The following is a 15059-nucleotide window of genomic DNA, read 5'->3' as shown; positions in this document are numbered from 1 at the left end:
TATGTATTTATTTATTAGATTTGTATGCCGCCCCTCTCCGTAGACTCGGGGCGGCTCACAACACAATAAAACAGTTCATGACAAATCTAATAATTTACAATTTAAAATATTTTTAAAAACCCCATTATTAAGCAGACATGCATACATACATACCATACGCCCAAGTTGCGGACCCTCTCTGAGGGGGTCAATAATTCCCCCCCCCCCCAGGGTGACAGGTGGGATTGTCTTTGGGAGGCAAAACCCACAGCCACTCCGTCTTATCAGGGTTGAGTTTGAGTCTGTTGACACCCATCCAGGCCCCAACAGCCTCCAGACACCGGCACATCACTTCCACTGCTTCGTTGATTGGACATGGTTGGGACCCCTTTGGGGGTCGAACAACCATTTCACAGGGGTCGCCTAAAACCATGGAAAAAGACAAATCTCCAATGGTGTTAGCAACTAAAGCTTCTATTCTGGCATCTCGGAACATATTTTTACAATCCAACCAATCAGGCGTTTACAAGGGGGGGGTCCCTCTGACCTCTTGCCAATCAGCTTAAAGATCTGTTGGAAGAATTGGTGCTAGACTTATAGTTGGGGGTCACCACAAGATGAGGAACTGTATTAAGGGGTCGCGGCATTAGAAAGGTTGAGAACCACTGGTCTAAATGGTGAGCTATTGTGGGGCTCCCTCGATCCGCCCACATCTCACCATCACTCCATGAGCTGCACTGGTTGCCAATTGGTCTCCGGGCAAAATTTAAAGTGCTTGTTATGACCTACAAAGCCCTACATGGCATAGGACCAGATTACCTATGGGACCATCTCCTGCCTCATGCACTCCAGTGACTGGTTAGGTCCCACAGAAGAGCCTTCTCTGTGGCGGCCCCGGCCCTCTGGAATGAACTTCTTCTGGTGATACATATTGCCCCCTCCCTCCTGGTCTTTTGTAAAGCTCTGAAGACCTACCTCTGCCGGCGGGCATGGGGGCCATGAGAGACAAGTTTGTCTCTGGCTGATGTTGTGAATTATTGAGTGGGAATGACTGCATATGGGTTTTTTTATGATTTAATTAATAATTCTTTTAAAACAATAATTAGATTTCTTCATACGTATGGTTTTTATTATGCTGTATGCCGCCCTGAGTTGCTTCGAGAAGGGCAGCAAAGAAGTCTAATAAATGAATAAATGAATAAATGAATAAATGAATAAATGAATGAATGAATGAATGAATGAATGAATGAATAAATGAATAAATGAATAAATGAATAAGAATATCTCCGGGACCGCCTTCTGCCGCAGGAATCCCAGCAAGCAGTTAGGTCCCACAGAGTTGGCCTTCTCCGGGTCCCATCGACTAAGCAATGTCGTTTGGCGGGACCCAGGAGAAGAGCCTTCTGTGTGGCGGCCCCGACCCTCTGGAACCAGCTCCCCCCAGATATCAGAGTTGCCCCCACCCTCCTTGCCTTTCGCAAGCTCCTTAAAACCCACCTCTGTTGTCAGGCATGGGGGAATTGAAATTTCCCTTCCCCTAGACTTATAGAATTTATACATGGTATGCTTGTACATATGAGTGGTTCTTTAAATTGGGGGGTTTTAAGATTATTTTTAATACAGTGATCCCCCGCTCATTGCGAGGGTTCTGTTCCAGGACCCCCCGCAACGAGCGGGTTTTCGCGAAGTAGCGCTGCGGAAGTAAAAACACCATCTGCGCATGTGCAGATGGTGTTTTTACTTCCGCAGCGCTAGCGAGGAGCCGAAGATTGGGGGCGGGGCGGGTGTTTTAAAACGTCCCCGCCGACATGGGGGGCTCGCTAGCACCCCCCTAACCCGGGTTGGGGGTTCGGGGGGGTGCTAGTGAGCCCCCCATGTTGGCGGGGACGTTTTAAAACACCCGTGCGACTTTCCAATGAGTCCCGAAGACAAACGTCAAACTTCCGCGTTTGTCTTCGGGACTCATTGGAAAGTCGCGCGGGTGTTTTAAAACGTCCCCGCCGACATGGGGGGCTCGCTAGCACACCCCCGAACCCCCAACCCGGGTTTGGGGGTGTGCTAGCGAGCCCCCCATGTCGGCGGGGACGTTTTAAAACACCCGCGCGACTTTCCAATGAGTCCCGAAGACAAACGCGTTGTCTTCGGGACTCATTGGAAAGTCGCGCGGGTGTTTTAAAACGTCCCCGCCAACATGGGGGGCTCGCTAGCACACCCCCGAACCCGCAACCCGGGTTTGGGGGTGTGCTAGCGAGCCCCCCATGTCGGCGGGGACGTTTTAAAACAGCCGCACCGCCCCCAATCTTCGGCTCCTCGCTAGCGGGCAGGCAGGCGGCTCCTCGCTAGCGGGCAGGCAGGCGAGAGCTAGCGCCAGCGAACGGCTTGTCCGCGCTCGCTCTCGCCGCTTTGGAGCTGAGTCCTGAAGCGAATTCGCTTCAGGACTCAGCTCCAAAGCGGTGAGAATGAACGGTGTGGGCGGGCGAAGGGCGGGCGGCAGCGAGGAGTTTGCGTGGGCGGTGGGGAAACTCCTTGCTGATGCCCGCTGCTCGCCCTCCCGCCAGCAAGAGGGGGAAGACCCAGGGAAGCCGCCCAGCAGCTGATCTGCCGGGTGCCATCTACGCATGCGTGCCCAAAGAAAAAAGGGCACGCATGTGCAGATGGTGTTTTGACTTCCGGGTTGAAAAATCACGAATTACCCTGTTCGCAATGGTCGGGGACGCAATAACCGGGGGATCACTGTATTAGATTTGTTTACATTGTCTTTTCATTGTTGTTAGCTGCCCCGAGTCTTCGGAGAGGGGCGGCATACAAATCTAATAAATGAATAAATGAATAAATGAATGAATGAATGAATGAATGAATGAATGAACGAACGAATAAATAAATATATAAATAGAAAGAAAAAATGAAAGAAAAAATGAATGAAAGAAAGAATGAAAGAATGAAAGAATGAAAGAATGAAAGAATGAAAGAATGAAAGAATGAAAGAATGAAAGAATGAAAGAATGAAAGAAAAGAATGAAAGAATGAAAGAATGAAAGAATGAAAGAATGAAAGAATGAAAGAATGAAAGAATGAAAGAATGAAAGAATGAAAGAATGAAAGAATGAAAGAAAGAAAGAAAGAAAGAAAGAATGAAAGAAGTGATGGGCAGAAGCTTATGTGGTCAGGTGCTCCGTCCTGGTAGAAAATTCCGGGATGTGTGCGCAGGTGCGCTCCCCGATGTGTGCATGCAAGCCCCTGTGTGAGATTTGGCTTTTCTGCAAGCAAAGCAAGCAAAATCTTGTGTGAGGACACTCGCGCCAGCGAGATTTTAGCGATTTGTGCCAATTTTTGCATTAGTGCGTGCATGGCAGCAAAAATATCTGCGAAAATCGCCAAAACCTTACTTGTGTGCATGTCCTTGCGCAAAATTTTGCTTGCTCTGTATGCGCAAAAGCCCAATAATTTATTCATTAGATTTGTATGCCGCCCCTCTCTGCAGACTCAGGTTGATTCACAGCAACAATAATAACAATACAGTAGTACCCCTAAATACGAGCATAATTCGTTCCAGAAGGGAGCTTGTATGTCGAGGCAACTCGTATCTGGAACAAATAACTTTAGACTTTGTTTTTCCCCTACAAGATAACCAAAAGCAAGGATTCTTGCGCCACCTAGAGGACGCTTGGCTCGTATCCCGAATTTGAGCTCGGGACTAGAACAGAAATGTCTCTCCCCTCGTGGCTCGTATCTTGAAATACTCGCATGTAGTGCAGCTCGTATCTAGAGGTACTACTGTATAACAAATCTAATATTTAAAAACATCTAAAACCCATCATTAAAACCATACAACACAATCATACCATACATAAACTATATAAACCTGGGGGGTATCTCAATTCCCCCATCCCTGGTGACACAGGTGGGTCTTAAGCAATTTACGAAAGGCAAGGAGGGTGGGGGCAGTTCTAATATCTGGGAGGAGTTGATTCCAGAGGGCCAGGGCCGCCACAGAAAAGGCTCTTTTATTTTATTTTTATTTTTATTTATTATTATTATTATTGTTATTATTAGTTTTATTATTATTATTAGTTTTATTATTATTATTAGTTTTATTAGTTTTTTTATTATTATTATTATTATTATTAATTAGATTTGTATGCTGCCCCTCTCCGCAGACTCGGGGTGGCTCGCAGCAATAATAGAAACAATGTATAACAAATCTAATAATTAAAAGTCACTGAAAGCCCCTTATTAAAAAGCAAAACATACACACAAACATACCATGCATAAACTGTATAGGCCCGGGGGAGATGTCTCAATTCCCCCATGCCTGGTAGCAGAAGTGGGTTTTAAGAAGTTTATGAAAGACAAGGGGGGTAGGGGCAATTCTAATCTCTGGGGGGAGCTGGTTCCAGAGGGTCAGAGCCACCACAAAAAAGGCTCTTCCCCTGGGACCCACCAGACGACATTGTTTAGTCGACGGGACCTGGAAAAGGCCAACTCTGTGGGATCTTATTGGTCGCTGGGATTCGTGCGGCAGAAGAGGGTTCCGGACCCGCCCCACTTTGTTATTCAATGACACTCAGCACTTACGCGGAGGTTCGGAAGGTGGTGGCAAGATGGCCAAAGCTTCACACTTTGGTGGAGCGGCTTTGGGTTCCTCAGGAACTTTCTGTTCTTCTTTTTGTTCGGTTGTGCCCGAATCGAGCAGGATAATGATGGGTCCCGTCGGGGTGCATACGGTGTCCAACGTCTTCTTAGATGCCATCTCTTCAGGTTGAACTGGTTGGCTCCTTATCTGGAACTCTTTTTCTTTCTACAATGGTGCAGGCAGAAACAATGAGGTTGACAGGACGCCCATTCATTTGGCACTAGATAAAATGTTATACAAGGGTTATACAGAAAGTAAGATTACAAAGAATGTAGCTCTCATAGGGAATGTTCGCAGGGGAAGTTGGTAATACTATTGTGTCGAGAAATTATATAGAGCCGGGGTGGCGCAGCAGGTAGAGTGCTGTACTGCAGTTGACTGTAGATCTGCAGGTCAGCAGTTCAAATCTCATCAACGGCTCAAGGTTGACTCAGCCTTCCATCCTTCCGAGGTGGGTAACATGAGGACCCAGATTGTAAGGGTAATATACCGGCTCTGTTAAAGTCTGAGTCTAAGGAGACGGGCGGCATAAAAATCGAATAAATAAGGGAGGGAAGTGTTTTTAATAGGAAAGTGAACTCAAGAACAATCTGAAGTTAGTTGGAGGAAAGATCAAAAGCAACATGAGAAAATATTATTTTACTGAAAGAGTAGTAGATCCTTGGAACAAACTTCCAGCAGACATAGAAACATAGAAACATAGAAGTCTGACGGCAGAAAAAGACCTCATGGTCCATCTAGTCTGCCCTTATACTATTTTCTGTATTTTATTCAAGGATGGATATATGTTTATCCCAGGCATGTTTAAGTTCAGTTCCTGTGGATCTACCAACCACGTCTGCTGGAAGTTTGTTCCAAGGATCTACTACTCTCTCAGTAAAATAATATTTTCTCACATTGCTTTTGATCTTTCCCCCAACTAACTTCAGATTGTGTCCCCTTGTTCTTGGATTCACTTTTCTATTAAAAACATTTCCCTCCTGAACCTTATTTAACCCTTTAACCTATTTAAATATTTCAATCATGTCCCTCCTTTTCCTTCTGTCCTCCAGACCAGTGTTTCCCAACCTTTTTTGAGCCGTGGCACATTATTCATATTTACAAAATCCTGGGGAACATTGAGGGGGGCGGGGCGGGTGTGTGTGTGTAAAAAAAAGTTTGGACAAAAAATATCTCTCTTCCTCCCTTTCGCTCTATTTTTCTCTCTCCCTCTTTTTCTCTCTCTCTCCTTTCCCTCCTCTTTCTTTCCCCTCTCTCTCCATCTCTTTGTTTCTCCCTTCCTTCCTCTCTTTTTTGCCCTCCTTCCCTCTCTCTGTCTTTCCCTCACCCTCCTTCCCCCCTCTTTCTCTCTCTCTCTTGCTTTCTCTCTCTTTCTCTCTTTCTCTCTTCCTGCTCTCTCTCCCTCTCTCTTTCTCTCTCTTGCTATCTCTCTTTCTCTCTCTCTCTTTTGCTTTCTCTCTTTCTCTCCCCCCTCTCTCCCCCTCTCTCTTGCTATCTCTCTTTCTCTCTCTCTTTTGCTTTCTCTCTTTCTCTACCCCCTCTCTCTCCTTCTTTCTCTCCCCCCTCTCTCCCTCTCTCTTTCTCTCTCTCCCTCTCTTGCTATCTCTTTCTCTCTCCCCCCTCTCCCTCTCTCTCTCTCCCTCTCTTGCTATCTCTTTCTCTCCCCCTCTCTCCCTCTCTCCTTCTCTCTCTCCCTCTCTTGCTATCTCTCTCTCTCTCTTTCTATCCCCCCTCTTCCTCTCTCTACCTCTCTTTCTCTCTCTTTCTCTCTCTTTCTCTTCCCCCTCTCTCCCTCTCTTTCTCTCTCTCCCTCTCTTGCTATATCTTTCTCTTTCTCTCCCCCCTCTCTTCCTCTCTCTTTCTCTCTCCCCCTCTCTTGCTTTCTCTTTCTCTCCCCCCTCTCTCCCTCTCTCTTTCTCTCAGTAGCCGTGGGGTGACGGCAGGGTGATCAGCTGTGAGATGGAGCTCCAGAACGGAGGCACAGACGGCGGTGGCTAGACGCCATACATTTCTGGCGTTGCGCTGGGCATGGACGTGGGGCTTGAGCCTCCGTCCTGGTCCAGCCAGCAGGCAAGTGCCAGCCACGCAATTCCAGCATTTCCAGCCACCGCCGTCGGTGCCTCTGTTCTGTAGCTCCGCCTCACAGCTGATCACCCTGACGTCGCCCCACGGCTACTGGGAGAAAGAGAGAGGGAGAGGGGGGGGAGAGAAAGAGAAAGCAAGAGAGGGGGAGAGAGAGAGGGACCACCCTGCCACCGCCCCACGGCATGGCTCCTGCCCACTGCCGCTGCCACCGCCATCACCCTCCCGCTGCGCGCCACCCTCCCGCTGCCGCTGCCCTCCCACCAAGCCCCAAAGCTCACCTGCTGACAGGGAAGCTCCAGCTGGGGGGGGGGGGCGCCGCAGCTGCTGGAAAACTTGGAAGGCGCAAAGAAGCAAGCTCAGCTTCCGGTCTCACAACTTTTTTCTCTTCGCAAAAAGTTGCGAGACCAGAAGCTGAGCTTATTTCTTCGCGGCACACCTGACCATGTCTCGCGGCACACCAGTGTGCCGCGGCACACCGGTTGGGAAACACTGCTCCAGACTACACAGTTTGAGTTCATTAAGTCTTTCCTGATAAGTTTTATGCTTAAAACCTCCCACCATTCTTGTAGCCCGTCTTTGGACCCGTTCAATTTTGTCCATATCTTTTTGTAGGTGAGGTCTCCAGAACTGAACACAGTGTTCCAAATGGGGTCTCCCCAGTGCTCTATATAAGGGGACCACAATCTCCCTCTTCCTGCTTGTTATATCTCTAGTTATGTAGCCAAGCATCCTACTTGCTTTCCCTACCGCCTGACTGCACTGTTCACCCATTTTGAGACTGCACTGTTCACTACCCCTAAATCCTTCTCTTCTGAAGTTTTTGCTAACACAGAACTGCCAATGCAATACTCAGATTGAGGATTCCTTTTCTCCAAGTGCATTATATACATGGTTGGCAAATCCACAGGAACTGAATTTAAACATGCCTGGGATAAACATATATCCATCGTAAGATAAAATACAAGAAATAGTATAAGGGCAGACTAGATGGACCATGAGGTCTTTTTCTGCCGTCAGACTTCTATGTTTCTATAAAAAAAATAGATAATAAAATAAATTCTCGGGCAGTACTGATTTTTGTTGATTTTGTGCATCTTGGGTACCCATCGAAGCAGCGTTCATGCCCTTAGCATTAACGTATTACAGTGCACATTTCACATTTGGAGGGAAATGGAATGAGGACGCTCATCTCTAACCTTCACCACTATGGTTAGAGTGGTTAGCTCTGGCCCAGCTCCTGCCCCAAGAACTGTGGATGTGGGGGAGACATCCACATGCTGCAGGCCTGTTTTGCCTCCGGTGGAATCAGATGATGAAGGATCCTCTGACCAAGAAGACATGAGTGACAGGGAGGAGGAGAGTGGGGCAGACAGCTCAGAAGGAGACCAATTATCTAGCTCCTCCTTGGATTCAGAACAAGAGTTAATGATACAGCCATGCATGCAGAGAGCGATGCATAGGCAACAACAACTGGGAGATAATTATCAAAGAAAATGAGGCCACCTGTGGTTGGGTGGGGCTGTGGTCATTAGTGAGGCTGGTATAAATAGCAGCCTGTGTGGGTTTGGCCATTGTGGAGGATTATCTGATCGTTGTTTTTCGTGACTGCTTTACTGACTTTGACCTTTTGTGTGCTGATTTTTCCCCGCTTTGAAACTAAGCCAGAGCAAAGTGTGTTTCACTTTGTGAAAGAAGGACTGTGAATTGCCTCACAGCTGCAAGCTAAGTATCACAGGACTGATAAGGGACTTGTACAAATTACCAGTTTGTTTGGAGACGAGTGCTCTTTGCTATACCAAAAGAGGGCTTGGTTTAAGTGAATTTTCATTATAAAGAACATTGTTTTGAATATTCAAATGTGTGTGTGTGTGTCTGAAATTTGTACCTGTGAATTTTTGGGAGGAGACTGCCAGAGAGCCCAACAGAACAACCACAATGCCAGTACATGTTCTACTGACTACTGGCACTGTTTGTTCTCTCCCACTGGCTTCCCACTACTTGATAGTAATACCAACTTCCCCCACGAACATTCTCCATTAGAGCTAGGTGCTTTCTAACCTTCCTTGTAGATGAGATAAATATAAATAAAACATGTGGCACTGTATTTTATGAAGGGTGAAAGCTGTATGGGAAATACATTACAAAGGTATGAAGAATGGCGGCAGAAACTGGGTATCCCTGGTTTAATGAAAAGAAGGATGGTGGTGGTGGTGGTGAAAATGATAGGAGGATTCTAATATTTGAGTGGCTGCTACAAAGAAGAAGGGGGTCAACTTATTCTCCAAAGCCTTTGAAGGCAGGACAAGAAACAATGGATGGAAACTAAAGGAGGAGAAATGCAACCTGGAATTAAGCAGAAACTTCCTAACAGTGCAGGCAATTAATCAGCAGAACAACTTGGAGTGGGGCATGGCCAAGTGCCACAGTGACATGAAGTTCCCCGCGCTCTGCAGGGGAAACCTGAAACCTTGTTCCCTAGGGACCTAGTTCAGTTGGAACGAGGTCAGAACTGCCCTGGAAGGGTGGTGAAGAAGAGTAACATTATCGGTAATCTGTTTGGGGTCAGCAAACCCTTACAGAGAACCAGCCGGCGACAATGGAAATTGGTTTGCAAAAATTGACTAAGCCATGACGGCTATGAATGCAAAGATTGATTTGTTGTAAAGATTGGAGTCACTTGGAAAGAGGAACAAAGTGAAGTGCTAGAGTGAAAAAGGAGAAGATTAAAAGTTGTGCTGGTGAGTGTTTAGTGGAATTGAAGTTTGGGACATTTTTTTTCTGATTTAACGGGAACAAAGAGATTGGAAATAAATTTAAAAAAATAACCAGCAGAACAACTTGCCACCAGAAGTTCTGAGTTGTTATTATTATTATTATTATTATTATTATTATTATTATTATTATTATTATTATTATTATTATTATTATTATTTTATTATTATTTATTAGATTTGTATGCCGCCCCTCTCCGAAGACTCGGGGTGGCTGGATGCCCCATCACTGTTGGTTTTCAAAAAGAGATTGGACAAGCATTCGCACAACTAAATAAATGGACTCCCTTAACGGCCATGGCAAAGAAGGTCATAAAATTCAGCGCACTTAATGCTCCCCTCACTTAGTGCTGGAAGTGCTGTTCTCATTTGTAGTCATAACTTGAAGTCTACATGTATTAGAGCCTTGATGGCACAGTGGTTAGAACCTGGTATTACAGGGCTACTTCTGCTGACTGCTGGCTGCCTACAATTTGGCAGTTCAAATCTCACCAGGCTCAAGGTTGACTCAGCCTTCCATCCTTCCGAGGTGGGTCAAATGAGGACCCAGATTGTTGGGGGCAATATGCTTGCTCTCTGTAAACTGCTTAGACAGGGCTGTAAAGCACTGTGAAGCGGTATATAAGTCTAAATTCTATTCCTATTGCTCTCAATCTACGAGTCTACAGAGAGGGGCGGCATACAAATCCAATAAATAATAATAATAATAATAATAATAATAATAATAATAATAATATCAGTCCAAATAGCCTGGATGCAAAAATGATATGTAAAAGTAAATTGAAAGGATGTTGTTGAACGGAAAAGAAACAGAGAATAGCGGTGTTTATAGAAAACAAATAAAAATGGAGACCTTTTGAGGCACAATAATCTCTTCCACGATGGGTTGAGATAATGGGAACAAGTCGTCTTCCTCCTCCAATTCTTTCACCTCGTCCAAATCTCTGAAGCTGAGATGGTTATGCTTGCACAGGTCCTTGGGTTTCCGGGCTGCGGAGGTGAACTTCAAATGAACCTTCCCAACCCAGAGAAAAGACCCAGTTCTAAAATCTACCCCCAACTTCCCAACTGCTACAGCTGCTCATTCCCTACCTTCGTCACCACCGCTATCATAGCTCACGCCCCACACTTTCCCCCTCAACTTGGCCGATACTCACAGGGACTCTTGGAACGAGGTGATGGATCTGAAAAGGTGGAGATCGTTTCCATCCTGAGGTCAATGCCGGATTGTCGGTCATCTAAGACTCGGTCAGAGTTGGCGTTGAGACTCTTGGACTGGCTCGGGATTTTAGTTATGGCGATCTGAAGGGATGCGACAATTCAACAATGCTGTTTAATTATTTAAAGTAATGAAAAAGTTATTTTGATACTTTGTCACTCGCCTTTCGTTTTATCCCTGCTTTGGCGTTCTTTCTTTTGTGATTCTATTCCAACATTTATTGTTATTATTATTATTATTATTATCATCATCATCATCATCATTATTATTATTACTATTATTATTATTATTATTATTATTATTATTATTATTATTATTAATTAGATTTGTATGCCGCCCTTCTCCGAAGACTCGGAGTGGCATACAAATCTTTCTTCGATATTCAATATTCAGTGAGTTATCCCATTACGAGTTAGGTGTGGCAAGTTAACGGTGATGAGTTTATTTTTATTTTATTTTTTAAATTTATTTTTGTCAAGCATATACAGTGGTGCCTCTACCTACAAATGCCTTTACTTACAAACTTTTCTAGATAAGAACCGGGTGTTCAAGATTTTTTTGCCTCTTCTCAAGAACCGTTTTCCACTTACAAACCCAAGCCTCCGAAACTGTAACCAGAAATGGCAGGGAGAAGCCTCCGTGGGGCCTCTGTAGGAATCTCCTGGGAGGAAACAGGGCCGGAAAAGGCAGGGAGAAGCCTCTGTGGGACCTCTCTAGGAATCTCCTGGGAGGAAACAGGGCCTGAAAAGGCAGGGAGAAGCCTCCATGGGGCCTCTCTAGGAATCTCCTGGGAGGAAACAGGGCCCCCACCCTCCCTGTGGTTTCCCCAATTGCATGCATTATTTGCTTTTACATTGATTCCTATGGGAAAAATTGCTTCTTCTTACAAACCTTTCTACTTAAGAACTTGGTCACGGAACGAATTAAGTTCGTAAGTAGAGGTACCACTGTATAAGATTACAATAAGAGTTGTGGCAAGTTGTTCCTAGGCACGCACAACTGGACAGGGGAAACTATTGTTTGTACATTTTACATGGCAAGGACTAGGTTAATCTCCTTAAGAATTATCTGCCCGTCCTATTAAATCCCACCAGATTCACACCACTTCCCTAAAGTCCTGCCCACTTGAAGGCACCTTGGAAGCATGCCGTCGGACCTGCCACGGCTTAAACTTCTCATTCAAATTGATCCTTGGCTCCATGTGTTGAGAAAGGTGTTGCAATAGCTCCAGGGGTGCATTCTAACTTACCTTGCTGCCGGTTTGCTTGCACCACGTGGGCACTTTGCACACGGGCATGCACAGTGCTTAAAACCCAGCTTCTGTGTGGGGACAGAAGCAAAAAGCCAGATGGTGCTGCCTACAGTGCCACCGAGAGAGCGAGTTCAGGGCCACGGCTGTTGGTTCGGTGAGCAGGGGGAAATTCCCGCTACCGATTTTATAGAACCCATCTCTGAATAGCACTTATTAATAACCTTGATAGCTTACTAGTCACTTTGACTGTCACTAAGTATTGTATCTTTTTATTCTTGATGAATGTATTGCATTCTCCTTATGTACACTGAGAGCATATACACCAAACACAAATTCCTTGTGTGTCCAGTCATACCTGATCAATAAAGAATTCTATTCTATTCTATTCTATTCTTCATTCCAATATTCTGTTCTATTCTATTCTATTCGAGTCAACCTGGAGCTGGTCAGGATCGAAATCTTGGCAATGTGCGGAGTTAGCCTTCAATATTGTATGCCAACCACTGTGCCACTATGCCCCTTCCTCCCTCCCTCCCTCCCTCCTTCCTTCCTATTTTCCTTCCTTCCTACTTTCCTTCCTTCCTACTTTCCTTCCTTCCTACTTTCCTTTCTACCTTCCTTCCTTCCTACCTTCCTTCCTTTCTACCTTCCTTCCTTCCTACTTTCCTTCCATCCTTCCTTCCTTCCTTTCTACCTTCCTATCTTCCTTCCTTCCCTCCCTCCCTCCCTCCCTCCTTCCTTCCTTCCTTCCTTCCTTCCAACCATCCCAGAATCATGTGAATATGAATGTAAATATGTAGGAATGGGTGAGATGAAGCAGTACTTGGGATGACTGACTGGTTAGTTAGAGTAAGATCGCCGGGGGTGAAGGCCGGTGCACCCCCCCCCACTGAGTGGACTTACAGAAGCAGGTGGGGGCCTGATTGTAACCCCCAGCGTGATGTGAATGCATGGGGCTGGCTGGAGGAGAGGGAGGCTGGTGGAGTTGGAGAGCTGATCCCTGGCACAAGGGCCACATTTTGCCACATGTCCCAGTGACCGGTCAGAGTCAGCCTTTTCCAGGTCCTGTCAACTAGACAACATCGCTTGGCGGGGCCTAGAGGAAGAGCCTTTCCTGTGCGGGCCCCGGCCCTCTGGAATCAACTCCACCCGGAGATCCACACTATGCCACCCTCCTCGCCTTCTGCAAGAGTCTCAAGAAGCACTAGGACGCGTGCGATAAGTAGGAACCCCCGCCTGGATGGGAGCCATATAAATTAATAATAAAGCAATAAATAAATATATACGCTTTCCCGCCAATTATTGAACCCAAAGGAAACAGATAGACAATACCGTTTTCTCCTCCCGCAAGTACAGAGTTTGTGACATAGGAGCCGAGGAACCTGCAATCATCTTATATTCTTGCGTGCTCCAAACTAAATTAAAGAAAATATTTCAATCTGTTTAATTGAGTACAAAAATGTATAGATCCCGGCTCTCCTGGGGTTTTTTTGCAAAGAGTTTTTTATTTTTTTCTCCATCACTCCATACATAAATCAATATACCTTCAAATATTACAATGTTACAATGAAATACAAAGTTATACATTTTAATCAATCATTCATAAATTCTTTAAATATAACACTTTATTCCAGGTATATTTTACTAACATAGTAATGTTTCTAAAAAAAAAAGAAAAGAAAAAAAATCTAAGTTTGTCTTCTGGGATCTCTACCAATTAATTTTTTAAAAAAGACTCCTGCCCTCCCCCAAATTGACTGCTATTAGCTTAATTTACCAAGATAGTGTTGTGATTCCGTCTGAGGCCCCTCAGGGAACGGCTGATCCTCTGCCGGCTTCCTGCTCAGAGGGGGAGGATGAGGAACAGGAGGTTCAGGCAGACGGGGAGGAGGAATCTCAGGCTGAGGGAGAGGGAGGACAGCTAGAGTCCCCCGAGAGGGAGCTCTCCCCAGCAAGCAGCCTGGATTCCTTAGATGAAAATGCACAAGCAATAATCGATCTCCGGCAGAGAAGAGCAACACAACGAAGGGGACAATTAGCCAGGTACTTTCAGCACTAAAGAGGTGACAGCTGGGTTTGGGTGTGGTGCTCTCTGGAAAGGCTGAAAAGGCAGACCCACCCTTCCTGGCTTGTGGAGTATTATCTTTGGGAGTCCTGGGACCTGGCTGTGATCTTTGGCGTCTTGGAATTCTGGTTTGTGACTTTGAATACTGAAACCTTGGGGGGAAAAGGTGTGGGTCTTATTCTCTACAGTGGTGGGTGTGCCCGCAAGAAGTCTGCTGTATTGTCTGGCCATCAGGACTCTGCTGTGGTCTCATAGCCTGCCTGTTGGGAAGAACAGGTTTTTCTCTATGTTTATTTTTCAAACTGTAAAGTGCTTTTGATTTTACCAGCGTGTCTGGCTGCTTTTTCCAGTTGGTGTTGAAGTCTGGGGGCACCCAGACGGAACAGATAGTAATTCTTTATTTTGCTTTTTAATTTTAAGCCACATTGCTTCCTCATCTTTCTTAATCTTTTTATTCATCATTAATTTTTCTTACCCCCTACAGTATTTTGTCATAACCAAATTCCCCATAAAAATCAATACTCATTTGTATAATTTTCTTAAGCTGTTATAGTGCTTCTCATATTAGTCTTCATTATTTTATCTACATTACTCCAAATCATTTAATTCTTCAAGTCTCAACATAATGGATTTTTCAAATACATCCAAACCAATCTCATACATAAAATTTAGTTTTCCACATTTATACTGATAATTAATTATATTGAATGAAAAAATTAGTCTATCACCATTATCAATTCATCCATCTAATGTACGATATCAACCTGCATAAACAGAACAGGAAATTCTTCACTCTTAGTGAAATACTTATATTAATTATATGTATCAAATTCTAAACAATTAACATGCTTGTCACCATTAAGTCTAGGATAGTAATTGTAATGAAGGGGAAAACAAAAAGAAGAAAAAACCCCTCTCTATAGCATTCGAGTCTGCGGAGAGGGGCAGCATACAAATCTAAATAATAAATAAATAAAATAAATTCCAACACTCCTCATCCATTTCCTTTTAATTCAACTACAGTACTTTATTTATATATATATATTGTCTCATCT

General features: G+C 44.9%; 1 protein-coding gene across 1 annotated transcript in view; it reads right to left on the bottom strand.

Moving 5' to 3' along the window:
* The window catches only part of LOC139158114 (perilipin-3-like), a 34492-nt gene that overhangs the window by 18429 nt on the left and 1004 nt on the right, over window positions 1-15059 (bottom strand). Inside the window, exons 2-5 of the mRNA XM_070735566.1 lie at window positions 13248-13354; window positions 10626-10770; window positions 10322-10458; window positions 4555-4777 (exon numbers count right to left, since the gene is read on the bottom strand). Of these exons, the coding sequence (XP_070591667.1) occupies window positions 4555-4777; window positions 10322-10458; window positions 10626-10770; window positions 13248-13354 (612 nt within the window). The remainder of the gene's footprint in view (window positions 1-4554; window positions 4778-10321; window positions 10459-10625; window positions 10771-13247; window positions 13355-15059) is intronic.

The sequence above is a fragment of the Erythrolamprus reginae genome, chromosome 1 (genome assembly GCF_031021105.1).
Source record: "Erythrolamprus reginae isolate rEryReg1 chromosome 1, rEryReg1.hap1, whole genome shotgun sequence".
NCBI lineage: Eukaryota > Metazoa > Chordata > Lepidosauria > Squamata > Dipsadidae > Erythrolamprus > Erythrolamprus reginae.
This window is presented reverse-complemented; position numbering and strand designations above follow the sequence as displayed.